Source organism: Atractosteus spatula, chromosome 26 (genome assembly GCF_055471065.1).
Source record: "Atractosteus spatula isolate fAtrSpa1 chromosome 26, fAtrSpa1.hap1, whole genome shotgun sequence".
Taxonomy (NCBI): Eukaryota; Metazoa; Chordata; class Actinopteri; order Semionotiformes; family Lepisosteidae; genus Atractosteus; species Atractosteus spatula.
The window spans coordinates 9,903,787-9,926,820 of NC_142731.1; the positions used below are offsets into that span (position 1 = coordinate 9,903,787).

The 23,034-nt window shown below is 52.7% G+C and overlaps 1 protein-coding gene across 2 annotated transcripts in view; it reads left to right on the forward strand.

Annotated features, from left to right (window-relative positions):
* Positions 1–23,034, forward strand: part of igf2bp1 (insulin-like growth factor 2 mRNA binding protein 1) — a 47,852-nt gene that overhangs the window by 21,623 nt on the left and 3,195 nt on the right. For both annotated transcript variants that reach the window (XM_088906485.1, XM_088906486.1), the window contains exons 3-10: positions 18,017–18,065; positions 18,199–18,250; positions 19,036–19,099; positions 20,546–20,836; positions 21,831–21,965; positions 22,069–22,191; positions 22,599–22,734; positions 22,829–22,951. In XM_088906485.1, coding sequence (XP_088762611.1) covers positions 18,017–18,065; positions 18,199–18,250; positions 19,036–19,099; positions 20,546–20,836; positions 21,831–21,965; positions 22,069–22,191; positions 22,599–22,734; positions 22,829–22,951 — 973 coding nt within the window. The remainder of the gene's footprint in view (positions 1–18,016; positions 18,066–18,198; positions 18,251–19,035; positions 19,100–20,545; positions 20,837–21,830; positions 21,966–22,068; positions 22,192–22,598; positions 22,735–22,828; positions 22,952–23,034) is intronic.

Here is a 23,034-nt window from a genome sequence, read left to right on the forward strand (position 1 = left end):
GTCGCGTACACACCCACGAGGTTAGTTTTCCCACTGACACGGAGAGTATTTCTGACACATCCACACTTGGTGCTAATCCGAATCTATTTTTAGTTTATATAATGTCAAGGACGATGAGAGGGGTGTCAATTCAGTCCTTTACTATTTAAATTCCGTTTTATCGAGGGGAGTAGAATAGTCTTTAAAAACTATTATTTGAAGAGCTCCATCTTGTCCCGGTCTGGGTATATTTAAGAGTCCGGTACAGTGCACCCCAAAGAGCCAACAGTTCGCACTTTGTTGGTAAAGGAATTCGCCGTGTTAAGAATTATGTACAAATGCGTCAGGCAAATACGAGAACCTTCTGGAGTAACCGGTTTCCCCCCGGATCCGTTGTTATCGCCCTTTACATCAAGATATGAGTTGGTTGGTAAAAAAAAATGTTCTTTTTCTAAATGTTCTGTACATTTGTGATCGTATGCAAATACGCGCATAAACACACCGACCATGATTTCCAAAAGCCTGCCGTGTGTAACAATAGAACTGCACGAGTTCAGAACACTCGCTGTTCAAGGTGGCTGTTTCGGGCCGTGTGCTCGAATGCAGAAAGTTGTACATTTGGTGTTTTTCTCGTGTTTTCTGTTGTTTTTTTCTCAAATACGTATATTTTTCTAAAATCGCACGTACGCCAGGCAGTGCACAACCCGATTTAGCCTTCCTAGCTGTTTTTTTTAAATAAAATTGCTGAAGCCGATGGCGTTTTTCAAAACAGGCGCTTTAAACCCGAAGTCATTTCAAACCTAGATGCTTGTAGTTTAAGTCGTTACAAGACTTACCAAGTGCCGAATGCATTTGTGCCGAAGTGAAAACCTCTGTCGACGTAAATGTAAATAAACTAAGCAATATGGAATACAAAATAATGCCTCTGCGTGTTAACATTATGCGACCTTTCAGGAACTGGCACTATAATCTGTTACACTGTATGTAGCACCCATTCCGCACACAACCTAATGGTCGGTTAAGGGCGACGACTGGGGAACAAGAAGTTATTTAGTATCTGTCGTGGTGGGAAGCAAGGGTCTGTGTTTTGTGGGCTCGGTGCGACGCCATGCTTTCCTCACGACAACATTATTTCGCACGCGAGAAGACCGCGGCCTGGGCCACGGGAGCCGTGACGTGTGAAGGGCTCATCCCTGCTGCTCTGCTGTCTTCAATGGACGGGAGGAAGGGAAAGGCGGTGTGTTTTTCTGCAGCCCCCCCGCTACACGGCGAGGAAGGAAGGAGTTGGGCCTGGTCTCTCCCGCCTCCCTGCAGCACGGCGAGAGGGCGGGCGCGGGTCTGGGGGGAAGGGAGAGACGCCTGCGCCCCCAGCGCCAGCGGCCGAGCAGGGACGGCGCGCATGGGGGTGTTTTTATGAATGAAACACACAAATAGGGCTACCCTTACACACAAACACACATCCCCCTCCCTCACAAGACGTGTGCTCCCCCCCCCCCCCCCCCTCAAAAAAAAAACCCGTCCTTCGTCAACGTGTTGCCGAGGGAGGGGGCACACACGCCCGGAAACCCCACTATCGGGGACTGCGGCAACTTCCACAAAATGCGCAGCGGCGAGAGCTGGTCGGTGTTTGTGAGTGCGCGCAGGTGGAAGAGCAACAGCGGGGCTGGGCTGAGTTGTTGTTGTTGTTGTTGTTTTATTATTTATAACCTTTTCAATACTGGAGCCACCCCGATTGGAGAGACCCTCCCCCTTCTGGTTCGGCCGCGGGTTCTCCTCTCTCTCCGCACAAAATGAAGGCTCTCCTTTAACTGGGGCGGTTAGCATGGAGCCGAGCGTGAACTTTGACCCAGAGCGGAGAGACACGTCATGTGCCCTGCCAGATGGATTCCAGCGTCGTTTTTCTTCGCCATCTCTGCCTCCATACCACCCACCACACCGACCCCACCTCTTCCAGGATCCTCTGAAAAGGGAACAGTCCGCACGCGCGTTGTGCAAATTTGCCTTCACACACGCGGCGTGTTTCCAGCAGGCGCCTGCGCAGAGCCCGGGCTTGTGGCTCTGCCTCATGAATATGTCTGCTCCTCAGATCTCTCTTAAAAGATGCAAAAGAGCACATTCACGTGAAGCAGATTATGGAAAAATCTTTTTTTAAAAAAAAAATATTTCTTTTAGTATGTAAATGGCGTGGTAGATTATCGAGGTTTGCGTTTTAAGGTTAGAGGAGTTGAGTGTTGTTCTGTCTTGCTTTGTTACGCCTAACCTGGTGTAATCGGTGAGGCTTGGTCACTTTTGAACCCCTCCCCGCCCCCCACTCGCCCTCTCCCCCAAACTGGCAGCCTTTCAGTGCCCTGCCCCCCACTCCGGCCCTTTTCAGCCCAGTAACCCGAGCATTCCTAATCCTGGCCGGGGTCAGAGGGCAGGGAGAGACGTTGGGACGTTGGGAATTATCCTGGCGCTGGGGGGGGGGGTAGGAGATGGGAGTCCCAGGAATGTATGTGTGTGTGTGTGGAGGGGGGGTGTCGAGCTGGGCCCGCGTGTGTGTGTGTGTGGTGGGGGTCTGATGGGCCTGTGCAGGTTGAATCTTGGCCTTTTGTTCTTCCTTCCTGCTGCTTCGCGCCCGGAGCCGCCTGGCCGAGCTCTACCGCCGGTTCTGCCCTCCCGAGTCCGCAGGGCTCCCCGGCAGGAAGAGCCGCGCTCCCCTCGGCTGCCCCCCGCCCTTCCGGCTTCAGCGGCCAACGTTTCCAGGCTTGTCTTCAGGCACACGAGGAAGAAGACTCTGCCTCCTGGCTTCCTGGAGCCTGCCATGGCTTGGCGGCGGGGTGCCTGAGCCGTTATTTCATCTTTCTCGCTGTGGCCGGTCACTGGCCTCAGCCGTCGGACCCGAGTTCTGGTGGGCCAGCTTGGTAATGGAAGCAGGACTTGCTATAGTTGCCTTAAGGTCAATCAGACTGAAAGACCTCCCCCCCTGTGTGCATGTGCAGGGGTCTTTGGTGTCAGTAGTTCTCTCTTAATTGCCCTTTAATCTTATGGTGCAGGAGTACGTTTTTACAACACAAGGTTCTCATGCAGCCTAACTGGGCTGGTGCTGTCTTATTGATTATTTTATTCATACGGTATCAAAACCTAGCCTTTTAATTCTGCATTTGAGATAGTATTTTTTTTTGCCTTGGAAGCATAAAGTAACATCAAAACGTCCCAACATGTCAACTGTGAACAGTCTGCTGTGGGGTCTGTCATTTTGTATGCCTCAATAATACCTTCATAAATGATTGCATGTAGCACCTTTGATCCCCAAGGATCTCAGTGGGCTTTTTGGAGCAGCCGACCCCCATCTCAGTAGGTCGGGGGGAGGAGTGACACCTTTCAAATTCACAGTTTCAGGTTGCTGGAACGGTGGAGCAGGCTGCCACGCGGGAGCTGATACGCATGGTTTTTTTCGAGGAAGTGGGCTCCTCTCATTTCGGAAACTCGTATGTTCTTGCAGGCGGCGTTTTCGGACTGTGTCGGGTCGCTTGGTGACTCGTGAACTCGTCCCAGTTAGCCTCTGCTTTCACGCCTGTGTCTGCGCTGGGGTCTGTGAGGACTGTGTCCCCCACATGAGTATGGAATTTAATCTCGGTTCAGATAAACCCAGAGTCCATTTTGGAGCTTTTGTTATGTAACAAGACTCCCCTGATAAATCCTTTTAACATTCCATAACCATATTAAATGCATTTCTAATAAAATCCGAGTCCGTCCTGTTAATTGCTTTTAATGATCCGTGTCCGGGGCTTTTCTGAAGGAGAGGAGGGCTCTTTTGTGGGGCTGAAACTAGATTATGCCACTAATCTGCGCGGTATTGAAGCTGTAGTTCCACAGTAGGGGCCAGACCGATGGAGGAGAAGATGAATTACTGGATGTATCCATCGAAGAGCTCCTAGCACGGCAAAGTGTTCAAGAATACGCTTGTTTTCTTCATCTTCAGCTCGGTGAGCATGTTCAACAGCAAAGCAAAGATTTTTGTTTTAGAAAAAGTCTCAAAATATCTTTCACGTCTTGACATTTCTGAAGAGGGGGCCTGTGTAGGAATCCCCCCCCCCTTTTATTTCAGATGTAAAACAAACGTTCAGAAATACACCTCAGAATGAAATGATCTGTGAACGCAGCCTGCTGTGGAGTCTTTCCCTTTTGTTTTCCCAAATAACGGATTAATTAATTCTCACATTTAGCACCTTTGATCCTGAACGATCTTAATGGGTACCAGCAGCCGCGTTGCACAGCCGGTCAGAGAGGAGGGGTGAATGAAAGGGGAACTATAGGGTTGTTAGATGGGCTGAATTCCACTCTGGACTTGCACAAGGAAATCAGGGTTTAATGCCAGCTCTCGGAGACATTGCTACAGGGTCTTGAGTGACCAGTTAGTCCAGACCTGGGTAAAATTCCCCTCAGAAGAACGTCTGCGGTCACCTTACTGTGCCGTTGGTTTGGAATTCTGGTCTAGAGGAATTAAGGCCATCTCCTGATGCCGCAACACCACTCCCAGCAGCAGCCTGAATTCCTTTTAGAGGAATTCCCATCTGATTGGGGCGGAGCGCTGGCTCTGTGGCTCAGGATCTGCGCCTGTGGCTGGGAGGTTGCCAGTTCGTATCCTGCGGCCGGCAGAGGAATCCTATTCTGTTGGGCCCCTGAGCAAGGCCCTTAACCCCAACTGCTCCAGGGGTGCTGTATAAATGGCTGACCCTGCGCTCTGACCCCCAGCTTCTCTCCCTGTCTCTGTGTCTCATGGAGAGCAAGCTGGGGTCTGCGAAAAGATGAATTCCTAATGCAAGAAATTGTATAGGGCTGATAAAGTGATCTGATCTTATTACGTCCCTTGCGTGTAAGATCAGGCTAGAGGGTGGTCATGCAGCTCCCTAACTAGCGTTGTGCGTGTTCTCAGGTACTCCAGCCCCACCACTGTCAGTTTCCAGCGTCTCTCTGTTAGGTTACAGCTCATTGTACAGCCACATCATCAGATGGCTCCACAGTTCTGAGACGGAGCTCAGAACCTGATCTTGGCCTTTGATTGCAAAACAAGACTCCGTATGTGCTCCACCGTGGAGCTGGTTCACAAAAGGCTCTTCTCCGATGAGGTGCCGGCAGTTCCTGCTGTGCTGGAGGGGTGGCTCTGTGACTCAGGATCTGCGCCTGTGACTGGAAGGTTGCCGGTTCAAATCCTGCATCTGGCAGAGGAATCCTACTCCGTTGGGCTCCTGAGCAAGGGCCTTAACCCCAACTGCTCCAGGGGCGCTGTACAATGGCTGACCCTGCGCTCTGACCCCAGGCTTCTCTCCCTGTCTGTGTCTCATGGAGAGCAAGCTGGGGTCTGCAGAAAAACAAATTCCTAATGCAAGAAATTGTATAGGGCTGATAAAGCAACATTATTGTTATTATTGGTACTTCTGCGTGAAGTTAAGGGAGCAGGTCAGGCTGCTGGGGCTCAGAATAAAGGGGTGAGGGTGCTGCTTTCTTCCTGCAGCCTGCAGTGAGATAGGGGTGCCCTAACTGCTGCAGTCAGTCTCCGTGCCAGGCTGGGGGGGGGTGTCACTCAGTGCACGGTCAGGTCTCTCACTGTTCCTGCGTTTAACAAAATCACATCTTTTTGACTGGCTGTTTATACACATTCTTTATCTGCGTTTTGACCATTTTTTTCTCAAATCCGAAACTCTGGAACACCTGAGCTCAGTATCTTGTTGTATTGATCCTCTGGATTAATTCATTAATAACGAGCCTGAACCATGCCGGCCGTGAGCTTTAGACAGAGCACAGGCTGCTGTGTTTCTATGGGCCGTCAGCATTGACTGAAAGAGGCATTGTTGCCCCTTATTTTCTGCTCTGGAGTGAAGTCACCAGGACGAGCTCTGTGCAGATGTCTGCGCTGAAAGACTTTGGTTAAGAGCTCTCTTCTCATCGGGTAGCTGTGCTGGTGAAGAGGTGCGTCTTGTCCTGAATCTCTGTCCTGCTTCAGCACCAGGGCTGAGATTTGTATGTGATCTGATTTCTTGCAGGGATTAAATATTTATTTGGACTTTTCTGCTTTCTGGTGCTTGGACAGCCCCCATTAAAATTTTATTAGCCAATTTTGTTTCCTTTTTTTTTACATCTTCTCTCGGTGATGGTATTGATATTATGACTACAATACATTGTCAGGCTTTCTCCTTGTTTCTTCGTCTCCTTGTGTAGTCGCAGTGTTTGGTGATTATTACAAGCCCTTTGCCTCTCAGTAGTGTATATTATAGCACTTGTCCATCTTTATAAAAGGGGAGCAGTGGGTTGATCTTTTAATTTCACTGTACAGTTTATGATTTATTACCAGACTGCAGCTGGGCAAATATTTTGAATAGTTTAGACCTAGGGTATAACCACAAGTACGTTTACAGTTTACAGTAATTCACTGAGCCTGTTCAATTCTGACATATGTGCCCTGATTGCATATACGTAACCCTGTTCTGTGCTGCCATTTCTATATCTCTGCAGTTCAGTCAAGTGTGAGTGGTTTACATCAGTTGAATGTTCATGTTAGTTGTTTTACTTGGAAAGTGCTGCAGCTGTGCTCTGGGCACCCCTCCGGCGTTGTTCGTCTAATTTAGCATTGTAAATTGTTCTGCGAAACAATTAATTTCCGCAGATTCTCCTAGCTCCGATGCACACAGGCACTGGAGAAGGAAGCATTACAAACCTCAACTGGTGCAGCAGTAAAATGCTTCCCCCGGCCATTTCCTGTCATCCAGCTTTGATCATGTTTTTGTGTTTGCTGATTTTATCTGCACACGAAGCTAGTGTGAATAAGACTCCCATCTGCACACAAGGTTTAACCGTTCCAGGTTTTGCTATTTCCTCTTCTGTATAATCCACCACCAAGAGTTAATGTTTCTTACCTACATTGAGTAAATTTAATACTAATATTATCATTACAGCATACAATCAGATTTCAGGTTTTGCAATAGCCTGCATCTTGTAAGCCCTGAAACTGATCATAATGCAGTGCAAGAGGAGTTTGAAGGAGCACATAGCACCCGAGACGCTGTAGCACGTCGGCGAGCAAGACGCCTAGCTTCTCTGGCAGAGCAAGGGTTAACGTCAGCTCGGCACCGCCTGCTTGTGTGGTGACCTTTGACCCCCGGAGGGGGAGGGGGGGGGTGCTGCAGGGCAGTGGGGGAGGGGCCGGTGAGCTGCTAGCTGTTGATTAGGTGGGGTCTCTTTTATTTTTAATGCGGAGTGTGTGGAGGCACAGGGGGCCGACGATGAGCTGAGGGAGCCGCTCCTGGTATGCGATGGAGACGCCCACACGTTTGTTTCAGTGCATTTGACTTCCTTCTTTTCACAATAATTTCCCATTTCTCCAAGCCCTTTGGCCTCGAAAGGTTGCGAGTGAGGAGTTCATCTGGACCGTCTTTTCTCGTTTGGAAAAGGCAAGGAGGCCAGGTCGTAAACGAGAGCCCAGTTTCTAGTTAGTACCAAACTGACCCAACGGAACCCCCCCCCCCCATCCAGCTGTTCCTCGAGAGAGAAACTGGGGTATCGGCTTCAGCAGTACGGTCCCCGCAGCCCTGTGCCCGCCTGCCCTGCCTGGTTTCAAATGCAAATTTCCTCTTGTGCTTTGTGTTTCAGTTCACGTTTGGAATGCACGTTCGAAAACACGTTTTCTAGATACGCCATCTTCCTCTCCAGTGGTGAACGTTCGCTGGTTATCCAGAAGAGCCTCTGTTTGTTCCCCCTAGTTCTGGTTTCATTTCTACTTTTTTTCTATTTAGTTCTGCTCTCCCTCTCGTTCGAAGGCAAGTGCCTGATATGGAGACGTGTTCTCTGTGTGCGAGTAAGTTCCTGACAAGTGGGAAAACGCTAAATCCGCCTTTCCCTTCGCAGAGCTCTTCCAGCGGCTGGCGAGCAGAGGGGCGCGCGGCTCGCTCGGTGCTCCGGGACGCCTTTTCAGAATCGTCACTGTACTGTGCAGGCATAGCCCTCAATCCACCACACCGCCGGAAATTCCAACAAAACAGGTGGTGCGTGTGGATCCGTTCCTGCAGGCAAAGACACACTGGTCTGATGCGTGCGGGCTGATTTGCGCTGTGTCCAGTTGCGGTTCTTTGCCGCCTCACAGGGTGTATATGCGAGCCCAGTCTGCCAGGCGCCTCTGTGTGATTGCACAAGGTCAGTCACTCAAACCGTGACCTGCTCATTGCCACAACAATCTCTCCCTCTGGCCTTGACCGACATGAGGGGCGTCTCTGGGCCACCCGCTCTGCTCCCCCTCCTCTAGGTACCCTTCCAGTCGCCCCCTGGGGGTCTGACCGACACGCTCCTTGGGGGTACTCTGATACCCACTCCTACACACCCCCAGGGGGTACTCCGGTACCCACTACACACCCCCTGGGGGTATTCCAGTACCTTTGGCACGCCCGTGTCCTATGGGCTCAGTGTGCTCGCACTGCAAGGGTCTCTGTGAGCATCCGGACCAGCAGGTAGAGAGCTGAGCTCGGCCCGCAGGGGCCTCGCCCTACAGGACACACTGACCCCTCAGCCAGTGCAGCCCTGCCCGTCCTCCTCTGCATCTGCTGCTAAACAGGTCTGTTAGCTTTGCAGCTCCACTCCTGCCCCCTCTCTGCCATTCTTCAGGGCTCTTCTGAGTAATGATCGATGAGATAGGAACTGTGTATAACATTATTGTCCATCTGAAAGGGTGGAATTGTGTCTTTGGCATCACTATACAAAACTGCATGAAACAAATAACACTTGAAATCAAATAAATACACGTTAAAAACTAAACAGTAGTCCTAAATGTGCAAAAACACTTCTACACACACGTCACCCTTGGCCCATATTCCACATCATCCAGTAGCTTCATACAGGAAGCGGTCACTTAGCTGCGTTTAATATACCAACTGCACAGGGAACAGCAGAGTTCTGATACTTTCTGGGAATTCTGAACCACCTCCGGGAAGGCAGCAGATGGAAATGGGAATGGAGAGGGTGGGAGGGGTCGTCAATGACTTTCCGCTGAGGAAGAGGGACAGAACCTGGTGTGGATAAATGTGGGGAAGAGTTGACTACAGTGGTATGCAGAGTATTGTTTATTTGGGAATGCTGTGAGTCCTGGGCTCCCCTGGCTGAATTGTTCCCAGTTGTGGAAAGATGCCATTACAAGGGTTCATTCTACTGTGTTGAAAGGGAAATGGATTCAGTAAGGGAAAAAAATGACTTTGAAAAATGATTTTTTTAGCTCAAGGGTCATAGCAGGACCTTAATGTAATGTAATGTTTCCTTATCAGCCCTATACAATTTCTTGCATTAGGAATTCATCTTTTCGCAGACCCCAGCTTTTCTCCATGAGACACACAGACAGGGAGAGAAGCTTGGGGTCAGAGCGCAGGGTCAGCCATTGTACAGCGCCCCTGGAGCAGTTGGGGTTCAGGGCCTTGCTCAGGGGCCCAACGGAGTAGGATTCCTCTGCCGGCTGCGGGATTTGAACCGGCAACCTTCCAGTCACAGAGCCACCGCTCCCCCGACCTTATCAGTCGTCGAAGAAATATCAGTGACAGAGGTTTGCGAATTTCTTGGCACCACGTTCACAAGTGCTGCGGTTCATTATTAGATAGCCAGAGTAAAATATTTATGGTCACGATAAATGAAGTGGCAACTTATCTAAGTAAATGTTAATTAAGCATCTCCACTAGTCACATATACTTTTGACTCTGGCTCAAATGCAGCATGGTGGAATATTAGCCAGCTTCAAAGAGTAGATAGAGTGCCATTAGACTGTCATGCTGTAAGATACTGTCGCTCAGCCTCCTAGCACGAGCCTGCAGTTCCCCCCCAGCGCCTGCGGGGGGTGATGTGCTCTAGCCCCGGCCTCGGGTCGCAGGTTCCTGCCCTTATTCCCCGGGATAGTGAAGTGCTGGGGCAGGGGCCAGGGGCAGGGGCTCGTGTCTCCGAGGGTGGAGCAGGCAGTCCTCGCTCCTCCTCGACCCGGAATATCACAGCAGAGACATCAATTTTTACACTTTTAAGAGAATAACGATCAATGTCGGAAAAAGAAATGAAGAATGGAATTAAGAGGGGAAAAAAAGGTGAAAGAGGAAAAAAAACGAAAAAAACAAAAACAGGTACAGTCACAGCTACATCAGAGTTTACCATAAAAAGGCATAAAGGTTATAGCATAATTATATATAACGGCTTAGGAGTATATACTGAGCTCCTCTTTTAAACCTAGCGCTCTGAAAGGCTTATCCCACAAATCTTTAAAACAGTCCAGTTCACCTTTTAGGATGAATCTTAACTTTTCCAAAGAGATCAAGTCTCTTATTAGTAATTCCCAGAGGGCTAGAGAGGGAGGCTCATCACCCGCCCACCTGGTCATGATTGCCTTTCTTGCCAGCATCAGGGCAGGCTAGACTACTTCTTTATGGCTCAGCAGCTGAATTGCCAAGACTCCTAAGATGCACGTGAGAGGATGAGGATCTAACTGTATTACAAAGATCAAAGATATTTTTTTACATACCTCCCACCAGAACTTCTGGACATATGTACATTCCCACAGACAGTGGAACAGTGTTCCGGTCTGGGTTTGACATTTAGCACAGTGCGCCCTTTAACGGATCAGCCATTGTCAAATTGGTGATTTCAAACTGGGGGGGCAGAAATCGAAACTTTTTCTTAAACTCTGATCGATCAACAATAAGAGTTTTCGTCCTGAAATCAGAAGACCCTGGTGCCTGTCATTAAGACTGTGCTGGTATCTTCCAAGACAGCCAGAGAGTTTAAGAGTGGCTTTGGGGAATTTCCCTTCATATAAAGACTTCTGTAGTTATTTTGGGTTTCTCTGTGGGCGTGCGGTAAACTGAATGGGACCCCTGCTGGTCCGAGGGGGCCGTGCGTGCGGCACCAGCCTCGTCTGCCCTGGTGACCACTCGCCTGTCTAAGGGGAGCTGAAATGTCCTCTCCTGTTTAGTTTTTTCATTCACCTCACTTTGCACAGTCGTTCTTCCTGTATCCTGCTCAGTTCAAACGGGTGAGCGTGACACTCGGGGAAAAAAATGGATCCCCTCCTTGTCCTTGTGTTTAGACGGAGAATCAGGCTTCGGAAAAGTGTTGCGTTGGCCACGCTGTGGTCTCCCTCTCCCAACCCACACTCCCGCCCTGCCCCCTCCCCCCTGCCCCCTCCATGTGAGAATGGGGGCCTGCAGTGCCTGATCTCTCCTCCAGGACCCCCAGCTCAGGCTCAGGCGTGCTGGTGAGCGTTCAGTCCTGGTGCTCCGCAGTCACTTTTGCACGGTGTGAACCAGGTCCGGTTTTCTGAGCACAATCCGGCGTCTCTGCAACAAAGGAATCCTATTGTTCGCTCTTTTTCTGTAAGATCTGTTTGCTCCACCTCTGGTTGGCTTGCTAGAGAAGTGACAGGAAGTTGCAATGGAAAATATGCACAGTTAACTTCCTGTGAACGTTTCCTGCCTGACCTCTGACCCCGCGCGAGCTGTGGGCCTCACATGGTTAACGAGGGAGAGTCTTCAGCCCTGCTCTTCTTCATTCTTCCTGTCAGTATTTCTTCCTTCTCCAGCCGCAGAGAGAAATCTCTCTAGTTTTAACGTCGCTAAACAGGGTGATGTTTCAGAGCTGTTTAAACCTTCAGCGGAAAACTTAACTCAGCTGACTTTTTTGCTCCCACAACAACAGAAAAAGCTTAATTCACGAAGCATGGCTAGTAAGTCAGTGAAAATAATTTTCCACAATTAACCAAAAAAATCCTGGCCTCGTTAACCGCTTGTCCTGGCTTCTGGGCCTCAAGTGTGAGCAGGAAAGGGCACAGCCCCTGTAATGTGTTGTTGTTGTTTTTTTGTATTATGTTTTTTGTACGTTTCACTTTTTTCTGGATTGTTTTTGGACATCTGAAGAAGGCTGGAAACTGGAGTTTGTCTGCTAACCCCTGTGCTCGGAGCTGCCCCTTGTCAGGAGTGTGATTAATTCCCAGTGTTGCGGTGTGCATTCACCCCACCATAGAGAGAGCTCATTGTTCTAGCAAGAAAGTGCTCCTGCCGAGACCGGTTGCTTCTCTGATCTATAATGGGATGCTATAAGTGCTTTTCTTATGCAAAGGAGACATCTCTCTATTTTGCAGTAGAAATTAGCATTGTTACAGGGATGGGTGGGGGAGAGAAAACTTCTGAGGGCAGTTTTGTTTTGGTGAAAGCCACGTTCTCAGTGGTAGATCTCTATTGTGCGGTTGTGTGTGTTGGGGGTGGGATGGAGGGAATAGGGGAGTGGGGGTGGGGCGGGGGGGGCGAGTGACTGTTGAAGTCCCAACTCCCCCCCCCCCCTCCCCTCCCCTCCCCCACCTCAGGGTTAGAGAGAGCAGGGGGGAGGGGCGGCCAGGTCACAGGTCACAGGAAATGGTGTAATCAGAAGTCATGCTGAGGAGGGGGAGAGGAGAGGCGGTTTGAACAAGGTGGGGAGCTCCGCGCCGGCACAGGACGCCCTGACAGTCACATGATCCCTGCTCTCCCAGCTACCAGCATGTCACGTGTCCCCGGGAGTTATCCTTAAACCTCGGGACGTGGCCTTATCACCCTCCTCTCTCCCCTGGGTGCTGGGGTGCTGGCGTCCTGGCTGGGCGGGGGGGGGGCAGAGAGTTGGCGCAGCCCTGGTGGAGCGGGCTGAGTCCACCCCCACCCCCTTCCCCATCTGCAGCAGCAGTTTGTGCCGCGCTGGTGACCCCCCTCACCTCTCTCACCATTGTGCTAACAAAGCCAGGGCTGGGGGGGGAGCTTTGAAAAGGATGACCCCTCTCTCCTGTCCCACCCCCATCAACACCCCGGCTCCCATCCGTAACTTCACCACCCGGGACAAAAGCAGGATCCCCCGCCCCCTGGCCTGCGCCCCACCCCCCGGCCCCTGTACCTTTGACCTGTTTGTGAAACTGCAACACTGGGGAGGAGGGGCGGGCCAAGTCCCCCATGTGCTGGCAGGCCTGTTTATCAATGAACTATTAACTCTATTGAACTATTAGCTATTGTTTAGAGAAGAAACAGCAGGTTAAATATTGGGATGATACAGTGGAATGTAGTTGTTAACCCGGGTCTGATTTTAGTTACTCATTGCAGATCAAGACAAGGGAGATGAAGGATAATTGTTCGCCTGCAAAATAATTCGCAAATAGCCGTGCTTGTATTGCAAAGTCCAAACTTTATTTCTTGCGTTCGGTTCCACACAAACTCTCCGTGAGCGGAGCTGGTCGGGCTGTATTCTGCACCTGTGGAAATGTGATATGAGTAATACAGGGCGTAGATGCTGTACGGCTCTGATAATTGAGTGGTTAGTTGTACCGAAGCTGAAGGTAATGTGAGCTTATGGGTCTCTTCGTGAGTCGCCCCCTTCAGCTCTCTGTGGTGCCCTCTGAGGTCAAGCGACAGAAAGATTTAAAAAGGCAAACTTTATGAATGGCTGAATTTTTCATTTTTTCAAAAGTTAGTCTCGACTCTCGACAGTAAAATGAAATCGCCCCCGTCTTTTCACGACAGGAGCTGAACCTGGACATGTTATTTCGTGCCCACCTTTTAGAACTTTCAAGAGCGGGTACAAACGAGGGCGGACGGGATCCCAAGAGATCCAACGGGTAAAACGGGATCCCAAGAGATCCGGTGGATCAACAGGATCCAAAGAGCAGTTGATCTGGGCATTTGCAAATAAGAAAATACTAATCGGGAGAGATATAGCTTGAAACTCAGAGGGAGTTTTTAAATGTTCTTTTTGTGATTTAATTTCCTTCTTTTCGGGAAGCACACTGAAGAGCGAGGAAGACTGCCCAGACAGCTGTGCGGAAGGGGCCGGGGGGCTGCTGGCTCCGTGCTCCGCTGCAGGGGCTCCGCGCCGGGATTCCCAGCTCTCTCCGGCCTCCCCACTGAGGCAGCTGCTCCCGGCCTGGCAGATTACCGCTCAGCACCTCCAGCGCGGCGCAGTCCAATTAGGCCCGGGCCGGGTCAGGGGTTAAGACCATTGATTAGGCTGTGCTAATTTAGGGATCTGCGGATGAGGCGGTAATGAGGAAAGATGGGCGCTGAAGGGTTTGGAGGAGAGGGCGTGAAACGGGCAGGAGGCGTTGTTCTTGCTTCCGCTAGTGGGTGTGAGCTGCACAGCTCGGAGGCCCACGCAGTCCACATGCTTCCACTTAACCCTTTCTGAGCCCTGTCTCGAGCACGAGCACCTTGAAGGTCTCTGGTTTCCTCTTTCTCATCTTGTTTGCTCCATAAGTCCCTCTTAAAGTTGCTGCGTCTTACTGTACCCCAGCCCCGGTGCATTTTTCTGGAGCTGCTCACACCCGGTCTGTCTGGTGTGTTTCCACGCCTCTCCCTGCTGATCCTGCAGCTCAGCCAGCTGTCCTACACTCTGGTGCGCCCTGGTGCAGCGCGGTGATGTGGCAGCTGGGTTGGCGTGTGTGTAGTGCCTGGACTCTGGAGGCCCCCCCCCTCCCCTTTTTTAAAAAAAGGGACCCGTGACTCAGTCCTGGTACCTTCAGGGCCTCGGACCCGAACGGCTTTGGGCACGAGGAGGTGAGGTTGGGCAGCAGGTTCAAGTGTGATGTCTGCACTGAAGGGGGAATTGACTGTGGAGGTGGAGGTTTTCTGGGGAGGGGCTGGGTGCGAGGACGAGTGGCTTGAGGTCACAGGGAGGTATCTGCTGGTCGGCTCAGGATGGGGCAGCACCTGGCTACACAGAGGCAGAGATCAGAGGCCACTCGGCCCCACCATCTATCGGATCTCTTTTAGTGTGCAACAGCACCTTGTTGTTGCTGATTTTCTTCTTCCTGCTCCTTTCCTGATCACTAGCTGGGAGCTGGGATGTTGTCGTCTTCCCTGGGTGGAGATATTCTGTCTCCCTCATTTTGAGAGAGGAGGCTCCCGGGTGCTCTGATGTGGTTGACACGCTGTCTCCTGCTTATCCCAGAGACCAAACTCGTACCCCTCCCTCCCCCTCTACATACGCTCCCACCCCTCCAACGGGGCTCTTGCAGAGTGCGGGAGCTCTTTCATGGCACATGTCTGTGTGTGGTGTCTGTACCGCTGTCTGCGTCTGACTGGGCGTCTGACTGAGGAGGTTTCGGTGCTCTTGGCTCTTGTGCGTGTGTGTGCACACTCTTGTTTTAGCTTGCGTGCACTGTACGTGCTCACTCTTGCTGGTGTGTGAGTTGATTGTGCACACTCTTTGTCACTGTGTGCGCGCACTCCTGTCAGCTTGTCTAAGTGTCTGTCTGGGTAAGTGTGCCTGTGTGCACACTCTTGTTGGGGTGCGTGTGTGCTCTTGTGTGTGCATGCGCTGAGTGTGCACACTCTTGTCGGGGTGTGTGTGCACTCTTGTGTATGCACTCTTGACGTGGTGCGTGTGCACTCGTGTGTGTGTGTGCTCTGAGTGTGCACACTCTTGTCGGGGTGTGTGTGTGCTCTGAGTGCACACTCTTATCGGGGTGCGTGTGCGCTCTGAGTGTGCACACTCGTCGGGCTGCGTGTGCGCTCTGAGTGTGCACACTCTCGTCGGGGTGCGTGTGCGCTCTGAGTGTGCACACTCTCGTCGGGGTGCGTGTGCGCTCTGAGTGTGCACACTCTCGTCGGGGTGCGTGTGCGCTCTGAGTGTGCACACTCTCGTCGGGGTGCGTGTGCGCTCTGAGTGTGCACACTCTCGTCGGGCTGCGTGTGCGCTCTGAGTGTGCACACTCTCGTCGGGGTGCGTGTGCGCTCTGAGTGTGCACACTCTCGTCGGGGTGCGTGTGCGCTCTGAGTGTGCACACTCTCGTCGGGGTGCGTGTGCGCTCTGAGTGTGCACACTCTCGTCGGGCTGCGTGTGCACTCTTGTGTGTGCGTGCCCTGAGTGTGCACACTCTTGTTGGGGTGCGTGTGCGCGCACTCCTGTCAGCTTGTGTGGGGGGCAAGCAGGCGTGTGCAGAAGGAGTGCTCCAGTTGTGCGTCATGGAGTTTATTTTGTAGAGGCTGTGTCTGCGCCTCTTGGCTCCTGGCCTTGTCTGTCTGTCTCCCTGCAGTTTTACTACAGTGCGTCTGTGTGTGGCTTTCGGAGGCAGGGTGAGGTTTGGGCTTTTGTAATTGGAACGCTGGCAGGCCGCACACACCAAGGACGCAGGTATTTCTTGGCAGATGCTGGAGAGGATTCCTGGTTCCCCGCAGCTGTGGGGAAGCAGGAGGGAGGGGGGAGGCTGGGATGAATGAAGCTGCCGCAGTCACAGAGCTGTGGTTGAGCTGTCCCTGCAGCTGGGGCTGTGAATGGGAGGAGGTAACCAGAGAGCCCAGGCTGTGGGGGAGGAGGGTTGACTGCCTGATCTCTCTCTGGGAAGAACTGGTGTTGGATATTCAATGCCTGGAAAGCGTGTTCAACTCTGAAGATCTGCGCAGCACTGTCAAACAGCATGTTGCTTACCTGTGTCTTGCAGGCTGTGCTCCCTGATCCCCAACAGTCTGGATACTTTTTCAAACTGTGAAAGGATTAAATAAAACAATCCTTTTTTTATATTAGTTTATTAGCGGCCCGTTGCACAAACCGCATACTGCAGTCCCCTCTGTACCTCACTTTTCACAATATTTTCTGAGAAGACCTTGTCTTCTGCATCTTTTTGGAGTTATCCCTGTCCAGGGGTTTGCAAATTTCAAGTGTTGAAACGAGGCGCTTGATCTTTCCTTCAGCAAAAGAGCATTTCTTCCCCCACATGAGAGAGAGCTGTCCGGTACTGACGGTGTTCATGGCTTTGTCTGCTTGTGGAGGACCGTGTCCTTACCAGTGGCCCCGGGACGGCTCGGTCCAGTCCCGTTCGCCGTCTCGCAGATACACCTGCGAGTGTATGCCTGCGCTGCTCTGTGCTTTCGGCAGCCAACAGGAAGAGCTGCAGCAGAGAGAGGGAGTCACTCTGGCTGTGAGCTGCTTTTTAATTAATTAAAAGACAAGATGTGCCCGCACTGCAACACAGGGGTTCTGTCCCTCTCTCTCTCTTTCCCCTCGTTCCCTCTGTCCCTCCTGTTCTGCTCCGCTCCTCCAGCTCGACCAGTGTGCTGTCTGTGCTGTTGTAGCTGTGCTCTCCCGAGGCTATTTGTGTGTAGTGTGTGATTGCCATTGTTGTGTCATGTGCTGTGATGGATTGACTCCGATCGATTGTGTTCAGCTGTGCTCTCCTGAGGGTGGTTGTGTGTTGCGTGTAGTGTGTGTGATTCCCAGTCTTGTTCTGTGATGGGTTGACTGACTCTGATCTGTTGTGTTTAGCTGTGCTCTCCTGAGGGTGGTTGTGTGTTGTGTGTAGTGTGTGTGACTCCCAGTGTTGTCTTGTGCTGTGACTCTGATCTATGCTGTTGTAGCTGTGCTGTCCTGGGGGGGGGCAGGTGTCGGTGTGGCTCAGATCAGTGAGTTTCTGCCCTCGCCAAACTCCCCCACTGCTCACTGTGTTAAATATCGCACCGTTTTTTCGGGATCACCTGAGCTGCACCCCACACTCAGGTGTGCTTGTGCCTGCTCCGTTTTGTGCACGGCATTGTGTTGTAGCCGTGGCAGGGCTGCGCCGGGAGTGGTCTGAGACTGGACCCTAGCCGGGGTCCCCGGTTCTGTTCTGTTGGGGCTCGGTGGCAGATTTGATCGTGCCGGGACCTGTCACCTCCAGGGCGATCGTGATCGGAATGTGCGCAAAGACAAATTCCGAATACAAGAAATTGTAAATAAAGTGATCCGATCTTGTCTCGCACCTTGCACACCGGCCGCCTTGTGATTCTCTGATCTTTAAGAGGTTTCGAGCAGGCACCTGCGAAGGAACAGGGGAAGGTTCATTCCCTGCTGGAAGGCGAAGGAGAGAGACGCAGCGTTTTGGCCGGGGAGCTTCTTCGGGTGACCCGCAGCCGAAAGGTTGTGCCCCTTCTCTTCCAGGAGGGAACAGCGCTTCTCCTGTGCCTTTGCCGTCCTGTTTGAGGGACGCAGCCTGTCCCCGGATCCCCGCCCCACATCCCCACCTCTCTGACCCGAGCTTTGTTCTTCTGTGTTCATTCAGGACCCGGAAAATCCAGATCCGAAACATTCCGCCCCATCTGCAGTGGGAGGTGAGTTAAAAAAAGAATCCGACCCGCGCATCGCTCCTGGGAGGGGGGCGGGGTGTCGTGGGAGGGGCTCAGAAACGGAGGTGCTGCCCCCCCCCCCCCCCCCGCTCACCCACGTGCCTCTGTGTTGTTCCAGGTCCTGGACGGGCTGCTGGCCCAGTACGGCACGGTGGAGAACTGCGAACAAGGTAGGATCTCTCCCTTCCTCCCCATCTCTCGTACCCGGGTTCGAGCCCTTGTGAACGCCATGAACCTCCTGAACTTGTTGATAATAATAATTCCTCACACTTGTATAGCTCTTTCCTGGAGACTCCACTCAAAGTGCTGTACAGGTCATGGGGATCCCCTCCACCACCCCCAGTGTGCAGCCCCACCTCAGTTTTATGTCTTAATCTGAAGGAGGGCGCCCTTTTACAGTATAGTGTCCCCGTCACTGTACTGGGGCATTAGGACCCACACAGATCGCAGGGTGAGCGCCCCCTGCTGGCCCCACTAACACCTCTTCCAGCAGCAGCCTCAGCTTTCCCAGGAGTCTCCTATCCAGGTACTGGCCAGGCTCACTCCTGCTGAGCTCCAGCTGGCTGCCAGTTGTGAGCTGCAGGGTGATAGAGCTGCTGGATACTGCGGCTTCAGGAGCACTGGTCTCGATGGGTGGACTGGCGCCCCTAAAAACCAAGAAAAGTAGCCCCCTTCTGATGGGGTGACACGTTCCCCCAATAATGTCACCCCACTACGCTGGCTCATCGCAGTGACTGTTTCCTTTGTGTTTAGCGCTTTATAACTAAGCCCATAAACGCTAGTGCCAAAAAACACCAGTAAGAATCAATGTGGACATTCTGCTTTTTGCTGGAAAACGTGGCTGGTCAGTGACCCCTTAAAGACATGGAGGACAAACCAGTCGATGGCACCTGGGTTCAGAGGTGTGTTTATTTGGGGGTCTGAGCGAGTCGTGACGTGTTGTTCTCTCTCTCAGTGAACACGGACAGCGAGACGGCGGTGGTCAACGTCACGTACGGCACGCGGGAGCAGGCCAGACAGTAAGCCCCTCGCCCCGCCCTTCATCCGGGACCCGCGCGTCCGCGGGCGGCTCGCGTGCTTCCGCTGCGCGAGCTGGCAGCCCGAGAGACGAGGATGAAACGAGCCGCCATTTTTTTTTCCTTACAGCCGACATGGCGGTAACCCTCATTAACGTTTACGCCGAAAACAGCAGCAGCCCTTGCGGTGAGCTCTGATGGGCGCTGGCTACAGCGGACCAAAGGGTGTGGTGAGGTCGTGGTTCACACGGAGAGGCTAAAATATTGGGGGAAATCTTCAGAGGAGAGAACGGAGATGAATGATACATTAGAGATAAATGCAAGGAAAAAATTAAAAGACCCTGCGTCAGCACCCAGCACACCTGACCCCTCCCACTGCCGGGAGCGCGCAGCAGCCGCGCCACCTGCTGGCGTCTCCGCGTACAGCAAGGTGGGCGCGGGGCTGCGCTTTCTCGCTGCGCCAACTGCGACACGTCGCGTCTTTTGATAAGAACTATTGCTGTCCTTTTCAATGCGTTGGTACTGTCGAGGCAGCCCCTTGTTATGACACGTTTTGGCGACGGGTTCCACAAAGAACGGTAGCAGTGTGAAGGGGAGGAGGTCGCTGAGCCGAGGGTGTCGAGAGGCGCCACATGCTCCTTCCTCTCCTGCCCACCTGTGCTCTGGGGCTCCTGTTTCCACTGTCAGTCCGTTCGAGATTTTTTTTGTGTGCCTTTCCAGTTCTAAAGAGATTCAGGTTCTTTAAGAACACCCCGTTAAGCAGAGGAATACAGTTCATTGCTCTTCTCCAGAGCAGCAGCATTTTTAATCACACGATGACCGAACTTCCAAACAACATTCTAGATGAGGTCTTACAAGCTCTGACATTCCTTGATTTAACCTTTAACTTTTTTATTGCTTTCCCATGTGTGACCAAAAAACATAAAAGACACAACACAAACTCTACAACATAACATCACTTTATTAGCCCTATACAGTTTCTTGCATTAGGAATTTGTCTTTTTGCAGACCCCAGCTTGCTCTCCATGAGACACACAGACAGGGAGAGAAGCTTGGGGTCAGAGCGCAGGGTCAGCCATTTATACGGCACCACTGGAGCAGTTAGGGTTAAGGGCCTTGCTCAGGGGCCCAACGGAGAAGGATTCCTCTGCCGGCTGCGGGATTTGAACCGGCAACCTTCCAGCCACAGGCGCAGATCCTGAGCCACAGAGCCACCGCTCCGCCAATTACAAGGCTAATTGGTGTTTTTAAATCGCCAGTGTTGTGTGTGGGATTACATGTGTGTGCATGTGATTGTGTGCATGAATGTGATTATATGCTTGTTTGTGAGGTGTGCGCGAATGCGATTGTGCACACGTGTGTGTGTGCAATAGTGTCTAGTAGTGCAGGTGACGAGTGTTCTGCAGGATGAAGGTGTGTTCTAACCCTCTCACCCCGTCCCGTCTGCAGGGCAATCCAGAAGCTGAATGGCTACCAGTTTGAGAACAACGCTCTGCGCGTCTCCTACATCCCGGACGAGCAGTCGGCCTCCCAGGGCCAGCAGGGCCCCGACAACGGGCGGCGCTCGGGGTACGGCAATCGCGGGGGTCCCCGGCAGGGATCCCCGGGCGCTGGAGGACCCTCCAAACACCAGCACGCCGACATCCCTCTGCGGCTGCTCGTGCCCACGCAGTACGTGGGAGCCATCATCGGCAAGGAGGGCGCCACCATCCGCAACATCACCAAGCAGACCCAGAGCAAGTGAGTGCGGCGCTGGGGGGGCCGCTGGGGGTGGGGGGCTCTGACGGCTGCCCGTGTGGCACCCGAACAATCCCTGAAGGCTGTGCAGCAGTTTCCTGAAGGTCACGGGCTTTCCACATGTGTGGCTTGGCTGCCTGTTACAGCACAGACATGCTTTTCCTTCATGGTGGAGGGCCGTTATTGTGTTTTTGAGCTGATCCATTACAGTTCAATTGTTTCCCCTTTCTAAAAACCGTGGATTTACCTGTTGCGCTAAAGGCGCGCTGGACTGGAGGTTCCCTGGCAGCAGGGCTGGGGATGCTTCCCAGAGCCGGATGAACAGCACAGCACCGCCACCTGGTGGTACATGTGTGGAAACAAGGGATTGGAAGAAGCTGGGTGTGAGATTTACAGGTCGATCCCTGCCAGCCCGAAGCAGGGACCCAGAGTCTACAGAAGGGTTGTAATTTACTACATGGGACTCTGGACTCATAATTGGAAGGTTGCAGGTTCAAATCTCAGATGGGGCACAGTTGTTGTATCATAAAGCAAGATACTTGGGTCCTGTTGCTCCAATAAAATTTCTGACTTTATAAATGGGTACAAATGGAAGTGGCACTGATACTGAAATATGAGCTAATTAACGATAAAGAAACTGTTCGTTCTCGAGAACGGTCATCATTACATCTCTCCCTGTGGAGAGAGACAGATGGGCTCTGAAGCTGTTGGTCAATGACGAGAGATCATGCACCACGCTGACACAGGGGTGATGCACTCAAAACAACGATCTGAGACTGACAGCCTGTATTGGGCTCAGATTGGGCTGGAGTTTCCTGTTCCCAGCTCGGCTGAGTATTCCCTGAGAGGGTCCCGGGCCCGCTCTCCGAGGGGGCGTGGCCGTTGTGACTGATCGTGGGGTCCTGTGCCCTCAGCTTGTCTATAACCTGCTTCCTGCTTTCCGATGGTCTCCCGGCGCCCGACTGTCGCCAATGCTCTCTGTCCCCCCCCCCTTCAGGATCGACGTCCACCGCAAGGAGAACGCGGGCGCAGCTGAGAAGCCCATCAGCATCCACTCCGCCCCGGAGGGCTGCTCCTCTGCCTGCCGGATGATCCTGGAGATCATGCACCAGGAGGCCAAGGACACCAAGACGTGAGTGCGGAGCTGCGCTGGGCTGTGAGAGCGATGCTGGTGGGGGAGTGGCCGGCTGTTGTGCAGAGGTGTGTGAGAGCTGACGGGCTGTGTGTCCCCTCAGGGCGGATGAGGTGCCCCTGAAGATCCTGGCTCACAATAACTTCGTGGGGCGTCTGATTGGGAAGGAGGGGCGGAACCTGAAGAAGGTGGAGCAGGACACGGACACCAAGATCACCATCTCCCCGTGAGTCTCTCGTGAGGGACTCCCTCTGCACCTGTCTGACTCTCCTCTTCCTCATTCGCCTCCTCCTCTCCTTCCCTCTCCTCTCCCTCATTCTCCTCCTCCTCTCCCTGGCTCCCTTCCTTCTCTCTCTACCTCTTCTCTCTCTTCCTCATCTCCCTCATTCACCTCCTCTTCTCCTTCATTCTCCTCCTCCTCTCCCTCGCTCTCTTCCTCTCCCTATCTCTCCTCTCCCTCGTTCTCCTCCTCCTCTCCCTATCTCTCCTTTCTCTCTTCCTCCTCCTCTCCCTATCTCTCCTTTCTCTCTTCCTCCTCCTCTCCCTCGCTCTCCTCCTCCTCTCCCTATCTCTCCTCTCTCTCTTCCTCCTCCTCTCCCCCCTCACGCTCCTCTCCCGCCCCTGTGCCCCCAGGCTGCAGGACCTGACCCTGTACAACCCGGAGCGGACAATCACGGTGAAGGGCTCGATCGAGGCGTGCTGCCAGGCGGAGCAGGAGATCATGAAGAAAGTGCGCGAGGCCTACGACAATGACATCGCCGCCATGAACGTGAGTGAGCACGGGGCCGCACACAGCGATGGCGGGGCGCGTTCTCGCTGAGCGCTGTGGGGGGTGCGAGTTTTAACACTCTTTCTCACTCCAGCAACAGACTCACCTGATCCCCGGGCTGAACCTCAGCGCTCTGGGGCTGTTCCCCCCTTCTTCTGCCATGCCCCCTCCTCCCCCTGGCAACTCGGCCGCTGTCGCCCCTTATGGCTCCTATGGGGTAAGTGCACCTGCTGACCTTTGCTGTGCAGCCGGACAGCAGGATTTGAACAGGAAGTGCATATAGCTGCACAACATCCCTGA